Source organism: Danio aesculapii, chromosome 18 (assembly GCF_903798145.1).
Source record: "Danio aesculapii chromosome 18, fDanAes4.1, whole genome shotgun sequence".
Lineage (NCBI taxonomy): Eukaryota > Metazoa > Chordata > Actinopteri > Cypriniformes > Danionidae > Danio > Danio aesculapii.
The window spans coordinates 55,829,974-55,844,815 of record NC_079452.1 but is presented as its reverse complement, the minus strand read 5'-3'; the positions used below and the strand labels follow the sequence as shown (position 1 = coordinate 55,844,815).

Below are 14,842 nucleotides of genomic sequence, written 5' to 3'. Positions count from 1 at the left end.
GCGTTGTACATAAATCTGATGAACATTTTCATATTAGTCAATAATATGACTAATTAATTTAAAAACTGAATATAGATTTACACACATTTACTCAAGCAAATAAACAGAATTAATGATGGGCTAAAAATCTGCGGAATTCTGCGCGCACAGATTCCGTGTGGGCCTACTCATGGGTAATAATAAACAGTTGTTTATGGTCCAGAAGGGTATGATTGGTTTCATTTGAATGCCGTAATTGTCTTATAGCAGTGCGCTATATTAACAAAACTTAGAATAAGTACAAGGTTGGAGACAAGACCAGTTAAAAACATGGATCTTTGATTTTTTTTGTTTTTTGTTTGTTTGAGATGTTTAAGGAAAAAAATTGTATGAGCTGCATATATTTTGAAGCGCAGTATTAAAAAACTTAAATGAGATATTTGTGGAAAAAATTGACCAAAATTAGAGAACACTTTCAGATTCCTCTGTTATTTGTGCTAATCTGACATCTGATGGAATTTCCTTGACAGACAGAACCGACAGTCTAATTTTCAGTTTTTAGTGATTTTGCAAGTTGGCCATCTGTTCTAGTATGACTGAAGACCAACAATATTAACCCTAATTTAAGTGAATGCAAATATTTATAAATAGCTCCTTCTGCAACAGTATTCCTTTCCTGCGTTCATCATCCAGTCCGTCAGCAACCAACACAGCAAAAGGAGTAAGGCTGTTCAATGAAGCCGAAAACATTGAAATAATAAAATGGCAGACCAGAGTCCTGCTGTAAACCTGATTGAAAATATCTGAAAAAAAAAAAAAAATCCTTATGATAGTCATTATCCTTATAATTTGTCTACGCAACCCAGTGCTGTTGCTGAACTGTGGAGATTAAAGAAGAGCTGATCAAGATCACAGGGTTAGCGGTGGCAGACAAGTGATGTGGCTGTAGATGTGTTGACATTTTTTTTTAAGTTATTGACTGATGTAAACTTGAATAATTGCTATTTTCTTTTACCTGCTACAACCATTGCTGTTCTCTTTTTTTATTTGATTACAAAATTGCTAAAGTGATTTTTTTTTATAAAGAAAAACGTTACAAAAAGAAATACCGAATGTTGAATATTGTCTCTAATGAATGAATAAATAATCTGCTTTAATTTTGCACATCTGTCTCAACTTAAATTGAGGGACAAATTGTTTTATGATGCAATTGGAGGTCCCCGGGGGACCTTTTTTGTTTTTAAGTTACCAAATAATAAAACGTATTAAATAAAACAATAAAAATAGTATTTAAACTGAGTTTCTGAGCTGAGTGTTAAAAACAATTATAAATTAAATATTTTGCAAGCCACATTTTAGACAGATTTCTAACATTAATTTTCCATCCACAGTATAGCTTTGGTATTATTTAAAAAGTAACTTTTTACATTAGAATGGGGGCCACTTCCATAACATCTAAAACATTGTAAATCATTACATTGCAACCTCAACTTCCTTGCATCAAATAGAACAATATAACATCTTCATTATTCTTGAATTGTATTCACATGTTACTTTGAATATAAGAACTTTAAAAAAAATCGCATCATCGATTGTAGCTTACACAAGACATGCTAGAAATCGTTGGACTTTTGCACAAATCATCATGGTCAGACCAACCCCTCAGACAACATCGTCTACAGTTCCTGTCCTTTTGTTGTCAGCAAGCTGGATGTATTTTCTAAAACTGGTTAGTGATGTAATTTATTTAAGAATGTTTTTCTATCGCGTTGGAATGCCTGAAAGCCGTTGATGATGACTCAAGACTAAGATTATTATTTTTCTCATGAATTTTGTTTTGGTCAGGACTGTGGAACTTTAGTTTATTCGTTATGAAAATGAACCTCTGCGTATGGTTGAACCTTATTACTTTTTCCGGTCTGCTTTTTTCGTTAGGTAAGTGTTTTTCAGTTGTTATTTTCAGTTGTAAATACTTGAAGCGCACTATTTAACGGATATTGCGAAAGGTTTTATTGTGTATACGTGTACACAGTCTGGAACTCTGGTGGTTATGTCTCAAAAACTGGGCGAGTTCCCTACCTAGACAACATCCTACGAGGCATTTCACCGCATCATAACAGAAAAGGCGACTCGTCGTTTAAAAAGGTTTAAGGGAGGAATATAGAGATGATAAACAAACAAACAAACGGATATTACTGCAGTTACCGTGCTGTCTAGTCTAAAGTTTTAAAGGTCGTGCAAGTTTTAGACTTGCTGCAGATTTTTGTTATGCAAAAAACATGGTAAAGGTAGGAATACCCCATTAAAATCACTTTCACTAAGTAAATAATCCTCCATAATAAGAAATGTTCATTTTTGATATTGACAACATTTTGTAGAGTTTTGGAAGGAAGGCTTATTTACTAATTTCTGTTCACCAAACGCTGTGGCTAAAGGTTTCACGTGGGTACATTTTTGTGAATTATTTCTCATACTATTAAAATATTTATTTATTAATTTTAAATGTCCAGTGGCCTCTTTAACACATTCTGTTGATTGTAGTTAAATAGCAGCTATACATGCCTTCTAATAAGAGTGTAAGTAGACTGTAAGATTAGGATTGTGGTTAGCTTTAGTGTAAGCTGGCATGTAGCTACTTGCAAGGATTCTAATAGACAGGAGATTTTGGTGGAGCAGTGTCAGTCAGCAGATGCTAAGCAAACAGTTTGCTTATAGTCTTTTGAAAAATAGTTGGCATGTAGATGCATTGAAACTTATAGTCAACAAAATGCGCAAAAGTGACCAAAATTAGGGGATACCAAAGTGACCATTGGTGCTACAATTTAGACCTGGATGGTCTTTATATCAACAGATGACTCTCATTTTTTTGCAAATAGTACACCACATGAATCTCTTAAATCACCATATTTTAAGTTTGAAAATACCGATTGCAATACTCCAGATGTTGTAGACCAGATGTGTGAACTATTTCAGCAAAATCTTTCACAACAACTATAAAAATACTCTAGTGGCGTTTATAATCATTTCTGTAATATATGAGCAAACGGTTTTCGGTTGATTTTCCTGGTGATTGCTACTCAGACTCAATGGGGCTTTTCACAATTGAAAATGTTAACCCCGACTTATTCAGAATTGCAGTTTGTAAATGTTTTTGGAAATGAAAGATCTAGACATTTTCTGTTTCGTATGAATGTCTTAAAATAAAATAATTTGTCAAATGTTTATAAAAATGGATAGCTCTGGACTGGTACTTGATTCTGATTGGTTAAGCTGTATTAGAAGCTGTTGTAAAATACTCTATAAACACACATCTGTTGCTGTGTCTCATTTTAGAGGCTGCATCCTCTGAAGCATGTGTTTGAAGGACGCTGCTGTTTCATTAAAAAAAAATAAATCAAAGCTTACTTCAAATGCAGCCTCAAAATATGTCCTTTGTTTCAACAAAAAAAAAAAAATGAGCAAATCAAAAATAATCAATTGTTTTTAAAACTGAATCTTTACCTGACTTGACTGCTGGACTGCTCCATTGATTTGGACAAATTTGCTTAGATTTTATAATTATGTTAAAATTTTACTTCTTAGACCCTCACCATATAAAATATGATGGAAAATGATGTTATGTGTATAATTGATACTTTTAGATATTTATTGGGGGCCCCCAAATTTCCTAAGTGGCTGCTTACTTTGCTTATTGGTTAAATCCGCCCCTATGCATCTAAGGAATTATATTTCCAGCTAATGTAAACCTTGTTTTGCCTTCAGATGCTTAAAATAAGTTTTAAAATCACTTTGGAAAAAGTAATTACAGATTTTATCACCACTTTATAGCTGTTATAGTTGCCAGGTGACGTGATCTGTCCTATGTACTCTCAATTTCAATATGCTCGGTTCAGCTTGTGTGGACTTCATAGGACTCACCTTTGAAGTCTCGCTTCTGAAATGAGACACAGCTTTTGTTTCTTTGGTCCTGTACTGACTGTTACCAAGCAACAGTTTTATTTACTTGGTAATGAAATGAACCCTTAGTATACATATGGAATAACCCTATTATAAAAGCAATAAGCCCCATGCAGTCATGATTTATAGTGAATTTATAACATTTAAAGGGGGCTTTATGTACGTTGTCGTGCCTAACAGCACCCCATAGCTGTTATAAATACACTGTAAACCATGGCTTATTGCTTTCATTTTTTTGCTGTTTGTTTTATAATCAATTCGTATGATTTTTTTTTTTAATCTGCCCATATATTGGTTATCAGCTTTCAACTGTTCTGTTGGTATTTGCCAATTTACATATTGGTGCATTGCGATATAAAATGCATTGTCATGACTGTCCAAAGCATGTAAATATGAAATAATGCGAACCTTGCTCTTCAGCTGGGTTTCATGACCCTGAGTTAAAAAACACAAACAACAACAACAACAACAACAACAAAAATGCTAATGTCAACCTGGGGTTTAACATAGTGTGAAAAGCCATATGAACGTTCCAATGCACACTCAAAAAAGATTGTTGCTGCTTGTTCAAACTTGTTTAAAATGAGCTGAAATATCACAATTGTTGTTTCTTTGAACAATTTATTTGTTCAATGTTCGACCAACTTAAATTTGTAAAAAAAAAAAAATGTATTAACTTAATTGTTTTGTAACTGTGTTGGTGTAACTAGGTTAGTGAATGTGTAGTTCTCAGCATGCCTTATGGGAGATTGCATTAAGAGGGGGAAAAGTTGAAAATAAAAGAAATCTTTAGTCTTTTAAGATAAGAAAAATAATTTTTAGAGTCTTGTTTTTAGAGTCTGAGGTTACCACCTTGAAGAAGAGTAGCACTAATCATGCTTTGGGTGTTGGCAGCTTTATTAACAACAATATTGTTTGTTACTAGACTCAGATAGCCACAACTGTAAATTAAGTTGCATTAACTTAATTGAGTTGAAATAACTGATTGCAGGACTCTAGGTCAACATCCTAATTTGCATATTTGCGTTTTAGTTTTATGAATGCAGCATATGACCAGTTTACTTAATGGTTTTGCACATTTTCACGTTATATGGCACAACTTAATTGTTTTATGTTAAATCCACTTAAATTTGTAAAAACTAATAAGTTAAATTAATTCCTTTATGTCGTCTCAACACAAATCAATTTTTGACAGTGTATCAATAATGAAACTTCACTGACATGAAGCATTTTTGTTATTGTCCAAAGGCAAGGCAAGTTTATTTATATACCACATTTCATACACAGTGGAAATTGTAAGTGCTTTACATAAACAAGAATAAAAAACTTTATACTTTAAAAAAAGTATAAGAAAATAAAAAACAAATAATAAAAATGATTAAAAAGATAAAAACAGATTAAATGTGTTAAAACATGTTATAAAAGAATAAAAAATAAAAGGAACATAGTGCGATCTGTTGGACGCAGCACAGTGCTCATTCAGTAAAGGCACAGCTAAACAGATGTGTTTTCAGTCTTGATTTGAATGTGCCTAATGTTGGAGCACATCTGATCATTTCTGGAAGCTGATAGCTGAAGGCCGATTCACCCTTCTTTGACTGAACCTAAAGATCTGAGTGATCTGTTGAGGTTTGTATTCAGTGAGTATATCTGTAATGTATTGAGCTCCTAGGCCATTCAGTGATATATAGACAAGTAGTAATACTTTAAAATATATTCTGAATGTACTGGGAGCCTGTGTAAAGACCTGAGGACAGGTGTGATGTGCTCAGATTTTCTGCTTCTGGTCAGAATCCTGGCCATAGCATTCTTGATGAGCTGCCACTGTCTGACTGTTTTTTTGGGGGGAAGGCCAGTGAGGAAACCATTACAGTAATCCATCCTGCTGCTGATGAAAGCATGAACAAGTTTCTCTGAGTCTTCACTGGAAACAAAGCATCTAATTCTTGCAATGTTTTTGAGATGATAGTATTCTGATTTACTGACTGCTTTGACATGACTGCTGAAACTCAGATCTGACTCCAGAGTCACACCAAGATTCTTGACCTTATTTTTTGTTGTTTGACCCTTAGAGTCAAGGTATGCATTCACCTTGAGAACCTCATCTCTGTTCCCAAACACAATGACTTGAAGAAAGTTTTAGCACATCCAACTGTTCATTTCATCAATGCAATGGTAGAGGGTGTCAATGGGGCTGTAGTCATTAGGCAATACGGCTAAGTAGATCTGAGTGTCATCAGCATAGCTGTGGTAAGAGGTTTGTTTTTTTTCTCATTATTCGGCTCAGTGGGAGCATATAAAGGTTGAACAGGAGAGGTGCCAGAATTGAGCTTTGTGGGACTCCACATGTCATGGGTGTCCACCTTGACCTATGGTCACCTATACTGACATAGTAACCTTTCCCTTCAAGGTAAGATCTGAACCATTTGAGGACGTGCCAGATAGCCCAACCAAGTTTTCCAACCTATCCAGAAGTATGCTGTGATCGACAGTGTCAAATGCAGCACTGAGATCAAGCAATACCAGCACTGTTCAAAGTACGTGAATGTAAAGCACATATAAAGGGGTATCTATCCTGAATCTCCAAAAGCACCTCAAATATAAATATAAAAAAAATGTTGTTGTTTTTTTTTGTAACAGGGCTTAAAAATAATCTTTAGAATAATGACAAAGTGGGTTAAGCATAATGTGAAAACCCATACTAAATGTTCCCTATTCAGACACAAGAGCTCATCAAGCTGAAGAAGAGACACCGACTGCTTCAAACATGTCCAACCATTCAACATTCCTCCCCAAAGCTCAATCCATCACCCCAACTGAATCATCTGTGAATACGCTGCACATCTCAACACCCAGCAAACACCTGACCTCTGCATCTACAGGTACGCAGCCTGATCTCTTGCATTGAGCTACATTTTTAACATTATTTTAAGCAGGATAGGTTTGATTTCGATTATCATCATTATCATTTAAAACACTTTTTTTGGATGGATAAAACAGGCGTTCCTCCAGGTCACCAGGCAGCAGGTGGTGGATTTGATGCGGGTAGTTTTATTGGTGGTATGATGCTGGCCTTTATCATCATACTGGCCATCACTGTAGGGTACAGGCTGTTCTGCTCAAAACGGGAGATTCGCTACAGAGTCATGTGAGTATCTACTGGTGTATATATATTATATATACATGTATCTGTGTGTGTGTACAGTTGAAGTCAGAATTATTAGCCCGCTTTTGTATATTTTTTTTCTTTTTTGAATATTTCCCAAATGATGTTTAACAGAGCAAGGAAATTTTCACAGTATGTCTGATAATATTTTTTCTTATTCGTTTAATTTCGGCTAGAAAAAAAGCAGTTTTTAATTTTTTAAAACCATTTTCAATCTTCTCTCCGTTAAACAGAAATTGGGGGAAAAACTAAACAGGGGGGTGAATAATTTGGGGGGGGGCTAATAATTCTGACTTAAACTATATATATATATATATATATATATATATATATATATATATATATATATATATATATATATATATATATATATATATATATATATATATATAAAAATAAATATGTTTAAGATAGAGTACATGCATCCAAGGCATCACAGTGAGGTGCAAGACTAAAAAAACAAAACATAATCAACAGGGCTTGACATTAACACCCAGCAAATGCAGGTAGATTTCAGCGGTGGCGGGTTTGACAGCCACCCCCACTAGCCACTTTGGCCGGTTGAAAATATTCTTTTAAATTGCCAGTGTAGTTAACTGGTGATCTGGGACATTTAGCCTGAACAAACTACTGTGCATTTTAGATACATGACAATAATTTTTTAAATGTCTATTGTTTTTTATTAAGAACATTTTTGTTGAATAAAAGGTGTATGTATACAGCTATATTTTGCTTGTTTTGACACATTATTTTAATTTTGTGGCAAGAAAATAATTAGTTCGGTGTGGCGAGAGAAACAATTGGTTAGTCCTTAGTATTGAGCTCTGAAAATCCATGTGAAATATAAGCTAATGAAATGTGACGCTATGAAAGCACAACCTATTTGCTCATGCATATTGAGCAAGGTCATACACAACACAGAGAAGAGTGAAATAAATGAGGCATGTGGACATAACACAAAAATCTAAATTAAGTAATTTTAGCATGCCAAAGTCAAATTTATGCATGTTAAATATATTTTCACAACAAAATTGTGGCTAATGAAAATGGCGAGCGGCTAGTAACGTTGGAAAACTACTAGCCATAGTGGCTGGTAATAAAAAAAAAGTCAAGCCCTGATAATCAAATATCAAAAAACAATGGTAAACATCTAAATGTAATTTAAAAATAATATATATGGTGTTAATAATGGTATATAATAATGGTGTTAATCCTAAATTTAGTACTCTAAAAGCATTTCAGTGATAAAAGTAGCTCCTAATTTAGTGAAATGTTAGGAATAGTGCATAAGACTCTAAATCACTAAGACCGAACAACATACGATCTTAAAGTGGTTCTTTGGCTATCTGCTGTGGAATTTTTTTTTTTTAAATTGGCCACGATCAGAAATATGTTCTCAAATATATTTCAAAATTAGCAAAAATCAGTCCAAGGTTTATTCTGATGAACCCTTATCCAAAGAGCACCGACACATTATTTAAGCTACCCCGAGCACTTTTTGTTTGATTTTGGATTTTATATTTCAAAATTTATTAAAAAAGGCCTAAAATATTTTCTCTAAAATATATTTAGTCAAATATATGTTCTGTAAATAACAATTTTTGACATATTTTTCAAAATATATATTTAAAAAAAATGATTTAAAAGCGTAAACAATTGACCAACTACATATTAAAAAAGCCATGTTTTAAACATGTTGAAATGTAATAAAATAACACGTCTAATTTCTATTCCATGTCCTGCAGTGAGGAACATGACGCCATCATTTAAAAATGGTGCCATCCAAGAAGCCTTCATGATCTGAGGAGAGGGTTTTCATCATAATGTTGTTCATATGCATATGAAGGGTGTGTTCACACTGGTTTGGCTTGATTCATTTGAACTGACTGATGGTCTGATTGCTTTGTTAGCATTATTCATTTGAATAAGTGTGAACTTATTCAACAGTGTCAAACTGTGCACACTATTGAGGATGTAGGTTTCGGTCCACTTCCAAATAAACTGTAATGATGTTCAACAGACAATATGAACACAACATGGACCAAAGACATCTCAGTGAAACAAAAAACAGGAAATGATGTCATAAGATGTGACCATAAAAGGACAGAATGCTCAGAAATGCATTGTTTTTGTGCTGAAATTATTTATGTGTGTGTAACAGGATTTCTCCCACTCCTTTATTATTATCATTATTATTTTTAAGCTTTTCGACACATAAAAATAATATCTTTTATTTTTATGGGGGGGGCAATATTTTTTTGTCTGTTTGGTCCAGGTTTATATTCATTCATTCATTTTGTTTTGTTTTTATGGCTTAGTCCCTTTATTAATCAGGGGTCACCAGATTCCAGAACGTATACAGAATATGTTTTACGCAGAGGATGCCCTTCCAGCCACAGCCCAACACCGGGAAACACTCATTCACACACATACACTACGGCCAATTTAGCTTATTAAATTCACCTATAGCGCATGTTTTGGGACTTGAAACCAGAGCCCCCAGAGGAAACCCATGCGAACACGCAAACTCCACACAGAAATGCCAACTGACCCAGCGACCTTCTTGGCGTGAGGTGATCGTGCTACCCACTGTGCCACTGTCCAGGTTTATCTTTTTTCCAGGGTTTTCACCTTTAATTGATAGGACAGTAGAGTATTGACTGAAAAGTGTGGGAAGCAGAGAGAGGGGAAGGATAGGCAAAGGACCACGAGGCGGTAATTGAACTCGGGTTGCCGTGAGCACTGTAGTGCATCTGTTGACTCACTAACCACTAGCGCCAACACTCCATGATATTTTAACAATTGACTTAATATGTATACTGTATAAAACATGCACATACTTAAAAGTCTTTTAACCTTTGTGTACTGTTCAAATTGACTATGAATTTGTTAAATCCGTGGCTCTTTTTGACTTCCATGTTCCAACGACATTTTTTGATTGCAAAGCCATGACACCAAATAATCATGCATTCTCGACTGGTGGTTTTTCCTGTTGGGAAGAGGTCAAACTTTTATTATTAATGTTGATCATGAGCTGGCAGCTCTCTTTAGACAGGCCTGTGCTAAAAAGTTTGTTTTTATATGGAGTACAACAGCAGAGTATATATACTGCGTGCATAAATATGCTTACTACATTTACTAAGTTCTGAGAGCTTTGCTGAGCTGTAAATGTACCTCTTCCCAACACGGAAAACCAGCAACAATCAAGAATGCATGATTATATGGTCAGATTTGCAATCAAAAATGTCATTATAATGGAAGTCGATAGGGCAAAAAGGATCACAAGCATAACAAAAGGCTAGTACATTTGCCCAGTGTTGAAGGTGATACGGTGATGCAGTGGGTAGCATTGTTGCCTCACAGCAAGAAGGTTGCTGGTTCAAGCCCAGGCTGGGTCAGTAGGCATTTCTGTGTGGAATTTGCATGTTCTCCCAGTGGTGGCGTGGGTTTCCTCCGGGTGCTCTGGTTTCCCCCACAATCCAAAGACATGTGCTATAGGTGAATTGGGCAAGCTAAATTGTTAGTAGTGTATGTGTGTGAATGAGAGTGAATGGGTGTTGATTGCAGCTGGCAGGGCATCTGCTGCATAAGACAAGTGCTGGATAAGTTGGTGGTTCATTCCGCTGTGACGACCCTAGATCAATAAAGGGACTAAGCTGAAAAAAAAAAAAAGAATGAATGAATATATGATTTTTTGTTTCATGAATGAATGAAATGTTACATTTTTTTGTATTTTTAAAGTATTTTTTACAAAATTTGAGGCAAAATAAGATTAGTCACAAAAAATTGTTGCATTTGCTGAAACGCAGAGAAAGTTATGACCAAATTAAGACTCAAAATCACCCCAGAGTGGATGAAAACACCCCAACAGCACACACACATAAGGGTTAAAGAACTATGGGCACAAATATTATTTTGATTATGTTTCAATTAGTTCATTAGGTGTTGTAATGCTCCAATGAAGTAATTTTTGAATAATGAACGTTATACAGTAGTTCCTCACACAAACATGACAATAAAGCTATAATACAGTTTGTTTATGAACAACCATCAGACAGCAAATACCAAAGTATATACTTTATTCCAGGCCAATTTCAAAGTAATATGTCAAGAGATATAATGTAACAGAACTTAAGGTTCTAAAGTACATGCACATACATTGATTAAAAAAAACAACAACAACGAGATCATAATAAATGGATATAAATTCATTCTGGGTGCATTTAAAGGAATCTAAATACCAATCCATTAACTTGTGTGATTAGTACTACCACTACAACAAAACAAAACGAAAAAGAAAGAAAAAAAGTAAACAGTTACTATATAATCTGAACGGTTGCACACTAAGCAAGCAAATAATCAAGTTTAAGTGACATACACATTTTAGTCAATGTTCTGGAAACGTGCAATACCCTCACTGTACCCACAATTCAGAAAACATCTTGTTGCATTGCTCTCTTCCTCTCCAACACTGTTTTAGCCCACTAGAGTCTGCCATCAATACTATGTTTGCAAAAATAGAAACTTCTCTTAGCTTGTCTTATTTTTTGTTCATTACTACGGCCTAGCTTGCAGGTATCGATCATAAAATTTGACAATACAATTGTTGCTTACTGAGGCAATAAAACTTCACCTTTTAAAATATACATTTATATAAAACATTTAGCGTACGGGCCAGTTCTTGAGCTGTAATCATGTAGTGTAAAGGTAACCATATTGTAAACAAGAGGAAAAATTCATATTGTATTTCTGACTGGGAAAGACTGTAGTGTTCTACTAATGTAAACCTCTGTAGCACTGACATCATAGAACCAGCAAAAGAAGACCTGTCAAATCTTGCTTCATTAAACCCTCCTCAAATCAGTTAGACCTTTACTCATTAGCTTATGTCTTACCTGTACATCAAAGAAGGATAAATGATCCCGTCGTTCATTTCGAGAAAAGATTCACTACGAAGAAATCTTTGGAAGAAATCCTGACAGAAATGATAACTCGATAAAGTCTACTCTATCATTACCAAATCAGATCCGAGCTAACGGCTAATCTACAGCACTAACCCTCAAAACATCCTCGGTCTACCCATCTTTAAACGTATCAGAACCTTTCACTTCCTGCCCGATATCGGTCTCGGCGCCAAACGCCGTCAATGTAACTGGCACAGACTCTACTGGAGCTCACATCAGAGGCGTCTGTCTTGATCAAAGTGCCCATGATAATTTTGTTCCTTGCTTTTTAGTCGATATTTTTGCTTAAACAAGCAAGCATCAACTAAGATACTAAAATCGTACAATAATAATAAAAAATATTGGTAACAAATGTTACAATGTAGCAGAAATGCTAGTTTTTCTAGTCAGTGTTCTCATTTCATATAGTGTAAGGCAGCTCTTAGAAGAAAAGAAAACGGTTATGAGAGCAAAAACTTGTTCTTTGATCACAAATGAATGCCAAAACCCTCAAGAAACAAAATCAGGCTTAAATAAAAACTAACACACAAAGAGGCTAGGGTTCGTCAAAGAAGAAACAAAACAAAAATCAAACCCTAATTCCCAACATAATATTCTTTTATAAAACCTTTGAAAGAAATATACTTTGATTATTGAAAAGTAAAAGAAAACGTCGAATTTGTTCGATGATCTCGAGTGTAAAAACTGTTTTTTTTTTCTTTTCTTTTTTCATCTGAAGGCACTTGATTACAGTTTCTAGTGTGATATGCTGGCACAGCCAAGCAGCAGTATTTGTTTAACCAAAGCCACGCGTTAAAAATGATTTGAACCCACATACACATGACCTCCTCATCGCTTTTGGTATCTCAGGCTCATCGCTGCATCAAGAAAAACTGTCAATTGTAGCTTGAGTTGAGATCAGGGACTTTCATTTTTTCAGGATTCGTCTGTCTTTGTCGTTCCCGCTTGTGAAACACTTGAACCCACTTGGCTCTATCGAGTTTTCTGAGGCGAAAACAAAAAACAAAACACAAAATGGATATACTCGCACGCTGATGAACCCACGTGCAGTACAGCCGTGAGAGAGATTCTGCTACTTGTGAATACTTGTCTGTTCATGGGCCAGCCTTGAGGATGCAGACATGAAAAGAAGAATAAAAAAAGCACCAAAGGTTCTGCTTTTAAAACCAATTGGGCCAAATGTTGTGAATAAAACGACAAAGAACCAAAAACAAAAAGGTGAAATGTCTTTTGTCGACTCAAAGCATCTACAGATCCTTCACAGATTGGATTGGGCAGCTGTTCGATGTGGAAGAGAAGGTGTAGTGCTGGGTTCGGGCTCTCTATAGCCAGGTTAGAAAGTTCTCCTTGTCGATCTTGGTAGCTGCCAGCACTGACTCCATGTCGTTGAGGATGTCGGAGCTTAGGGCTTCCTGCAGGCTGGGCATCAGCTCCTCGCCCTCCACCGCCATGCTCTCGCCCTCCAGGGTGCCTAGGTCCACGTCGGTGCCTGGGATGGCGTCTAGGTAGTCGGGGAATCGGCTGGGCTGTGTTGCCATTGAGCTGGGGCCGAGGGTGTCACCTGAGAAAGAGAGAGAGGGGTCAGAAATTAATGTTTCTATTAGGGCTGCAGAATACAGACCCCCTAGTTTTTTGCGATTCCGCGATCACAGAGTCCAACGCAAAATCAACAAAGGGTCACAAATTTTTGAGATTCTGCTAAATTCTTATTTTAAACGCAAAATAAGTTTAAAAAAATTAATAAAGTCATAAAACATCAAATTCTAAACCATAAAATCAAATTAGATTGATTTTAGGTTGCAATTATTTGTTTTACATGACTTCTAGATGTTGTATACGCAGCGCACGTGATGTATTTGAGTGTCTCGAAAAAAAAAAAATCTCACCTGCGCCCTCAATCATTACATGGCATTACATTACATTACATGGAATGGGGCCAGGGGGAGTTTTCAGCTTGTGCAGCAGACGCAGATGAAGCGCGACTGATTTACATGTAAAGTCATAGGAAAGATGAGATATGGACATCCTGTGGTGCGAATTGGGCGTTTTGTGCGTTTGACACGCTTCAGACAGCAAAAAAAAAGATGAAGCAAACAGAGCAATGGAACAGACAGATAGAGATTGGTTCACGAATGATGGCTGCTGGACGTGACCAAATTGAAGGACATTATTTGTGCTTTACATGTATGGCTGGTATTATGATGTGCGTCAAATCTCTTCAGTTAACAAGAGGAAACGCTTCCCTGCCATTGAAGAGTTTTACGCCAGTCCGTGTTTTAGGTGTGCAACGGTAGAGTGTGCAACGCATGTCTTATGTGTGGCATGATGTCAGATGCTCCGAGAGTGAAATCTGAGAGAAAGTAGGATCGTGGATAAAAATAAGAGTTACACAAACTTCCTTTGACTTAATCCCTACAGTTTTAGATGACCAAAATAGCCTTATTTTTATGATTTGTCATTGTGTCAGATAACCTAACACAGTAGGCTACCTAATATGGTAAATAAGATAGAAGAAATAATTTTTTACATTTATATATATTTTTAAAAATCGCAAAATTGTCAAATTTCTGACAATTACTGCCACAAAATCAGTCATTCTTATCGCAAAAAAACACACAAAAAATCTGGAAAAACTAGGAGGTCTGAGGATATATAGTATCAACATTGATATCGCAGTGTGTGAAAATGTAGTCGTCACATCACAGGACATGCAATTTGGAGTCAGGATTATAGTTAACCAAGTACACCATTTTAGAACACGTTAAAATTTTGTTGC

The 14,842-nt window shown here is 35.6% G+C and overlaps 2 protein-coding genes across 7 annotated transcripts in view; one reads left to right on the top strand and one right to left on the bottom strand.

Moving 5' to 3' along the window:
• Positions 1-1,584: 1,584 nt before the first annotated feature.
• Positions 1,585-9,221, top strand: tmem123 (transmembrane protein 123). 5 transcript variants are annotated; one of them, XR_008839308.1, is made up of 5 exons: positions 1,585-1,708; positions 6,347-6,473; positions 6,657-6,818; positions 6,937-7,084; positions 8,848-9,221. XR_008839308.1 is itself a non-coding variant. In XM_056477815.1 (5 exons), the coding sequence occupies exons 2-5, from the start codon at positions 1,851-1,853 to the stop codon at positions 8,870-8,872; spliced, it is 399 nt and encodes a 132-aa protein (XP_056333790.1). In that variant the 5' UTR covers positions 1,586-1,708; positions 1,825-1,850; the 3' UTR covers positions 8,873-9,221. The 5 variants fall into 5 exon arrangements, 2 of the variants coding, with proteins under 2 accessions (XP_056333790.1, XP_056333789.1); XM_056477815.1 differs by lacking the exon at positions 6,347-6,473 and adding an exon at positions 1,825-1,914 and having other exon boundaries at positions 1,586-1,708; XR_008839309.1 differs by lacking the exon at positions 1,585-1,708 and adding an exon at positions 1,724-1,914.
• A 1,943-nt stretch (positions 9,222-11,164) lies between these two features.
• yap1 (Yes1 associated transcriptional regulator) overlaps positions 11,165-14,842 on the bottom strand; it is a 77,072-nt gene continuing 73,394 nt past the window's right edge. For both annotated transcript variants that reach the window (XM_056478816.1, XM_056478817.1), the window contains one exon: positions 11,165-13,627. In XM_056478816.1, coding sequence (XP_056334791.1) covers positions 13,389-13,627 — 239 coding nt within the window. In that variant the 3' untranslated portion in view covers positions 11,165-13,388. The remainder of the gene's footprint in view (positions 13,628-14,842) is intronic.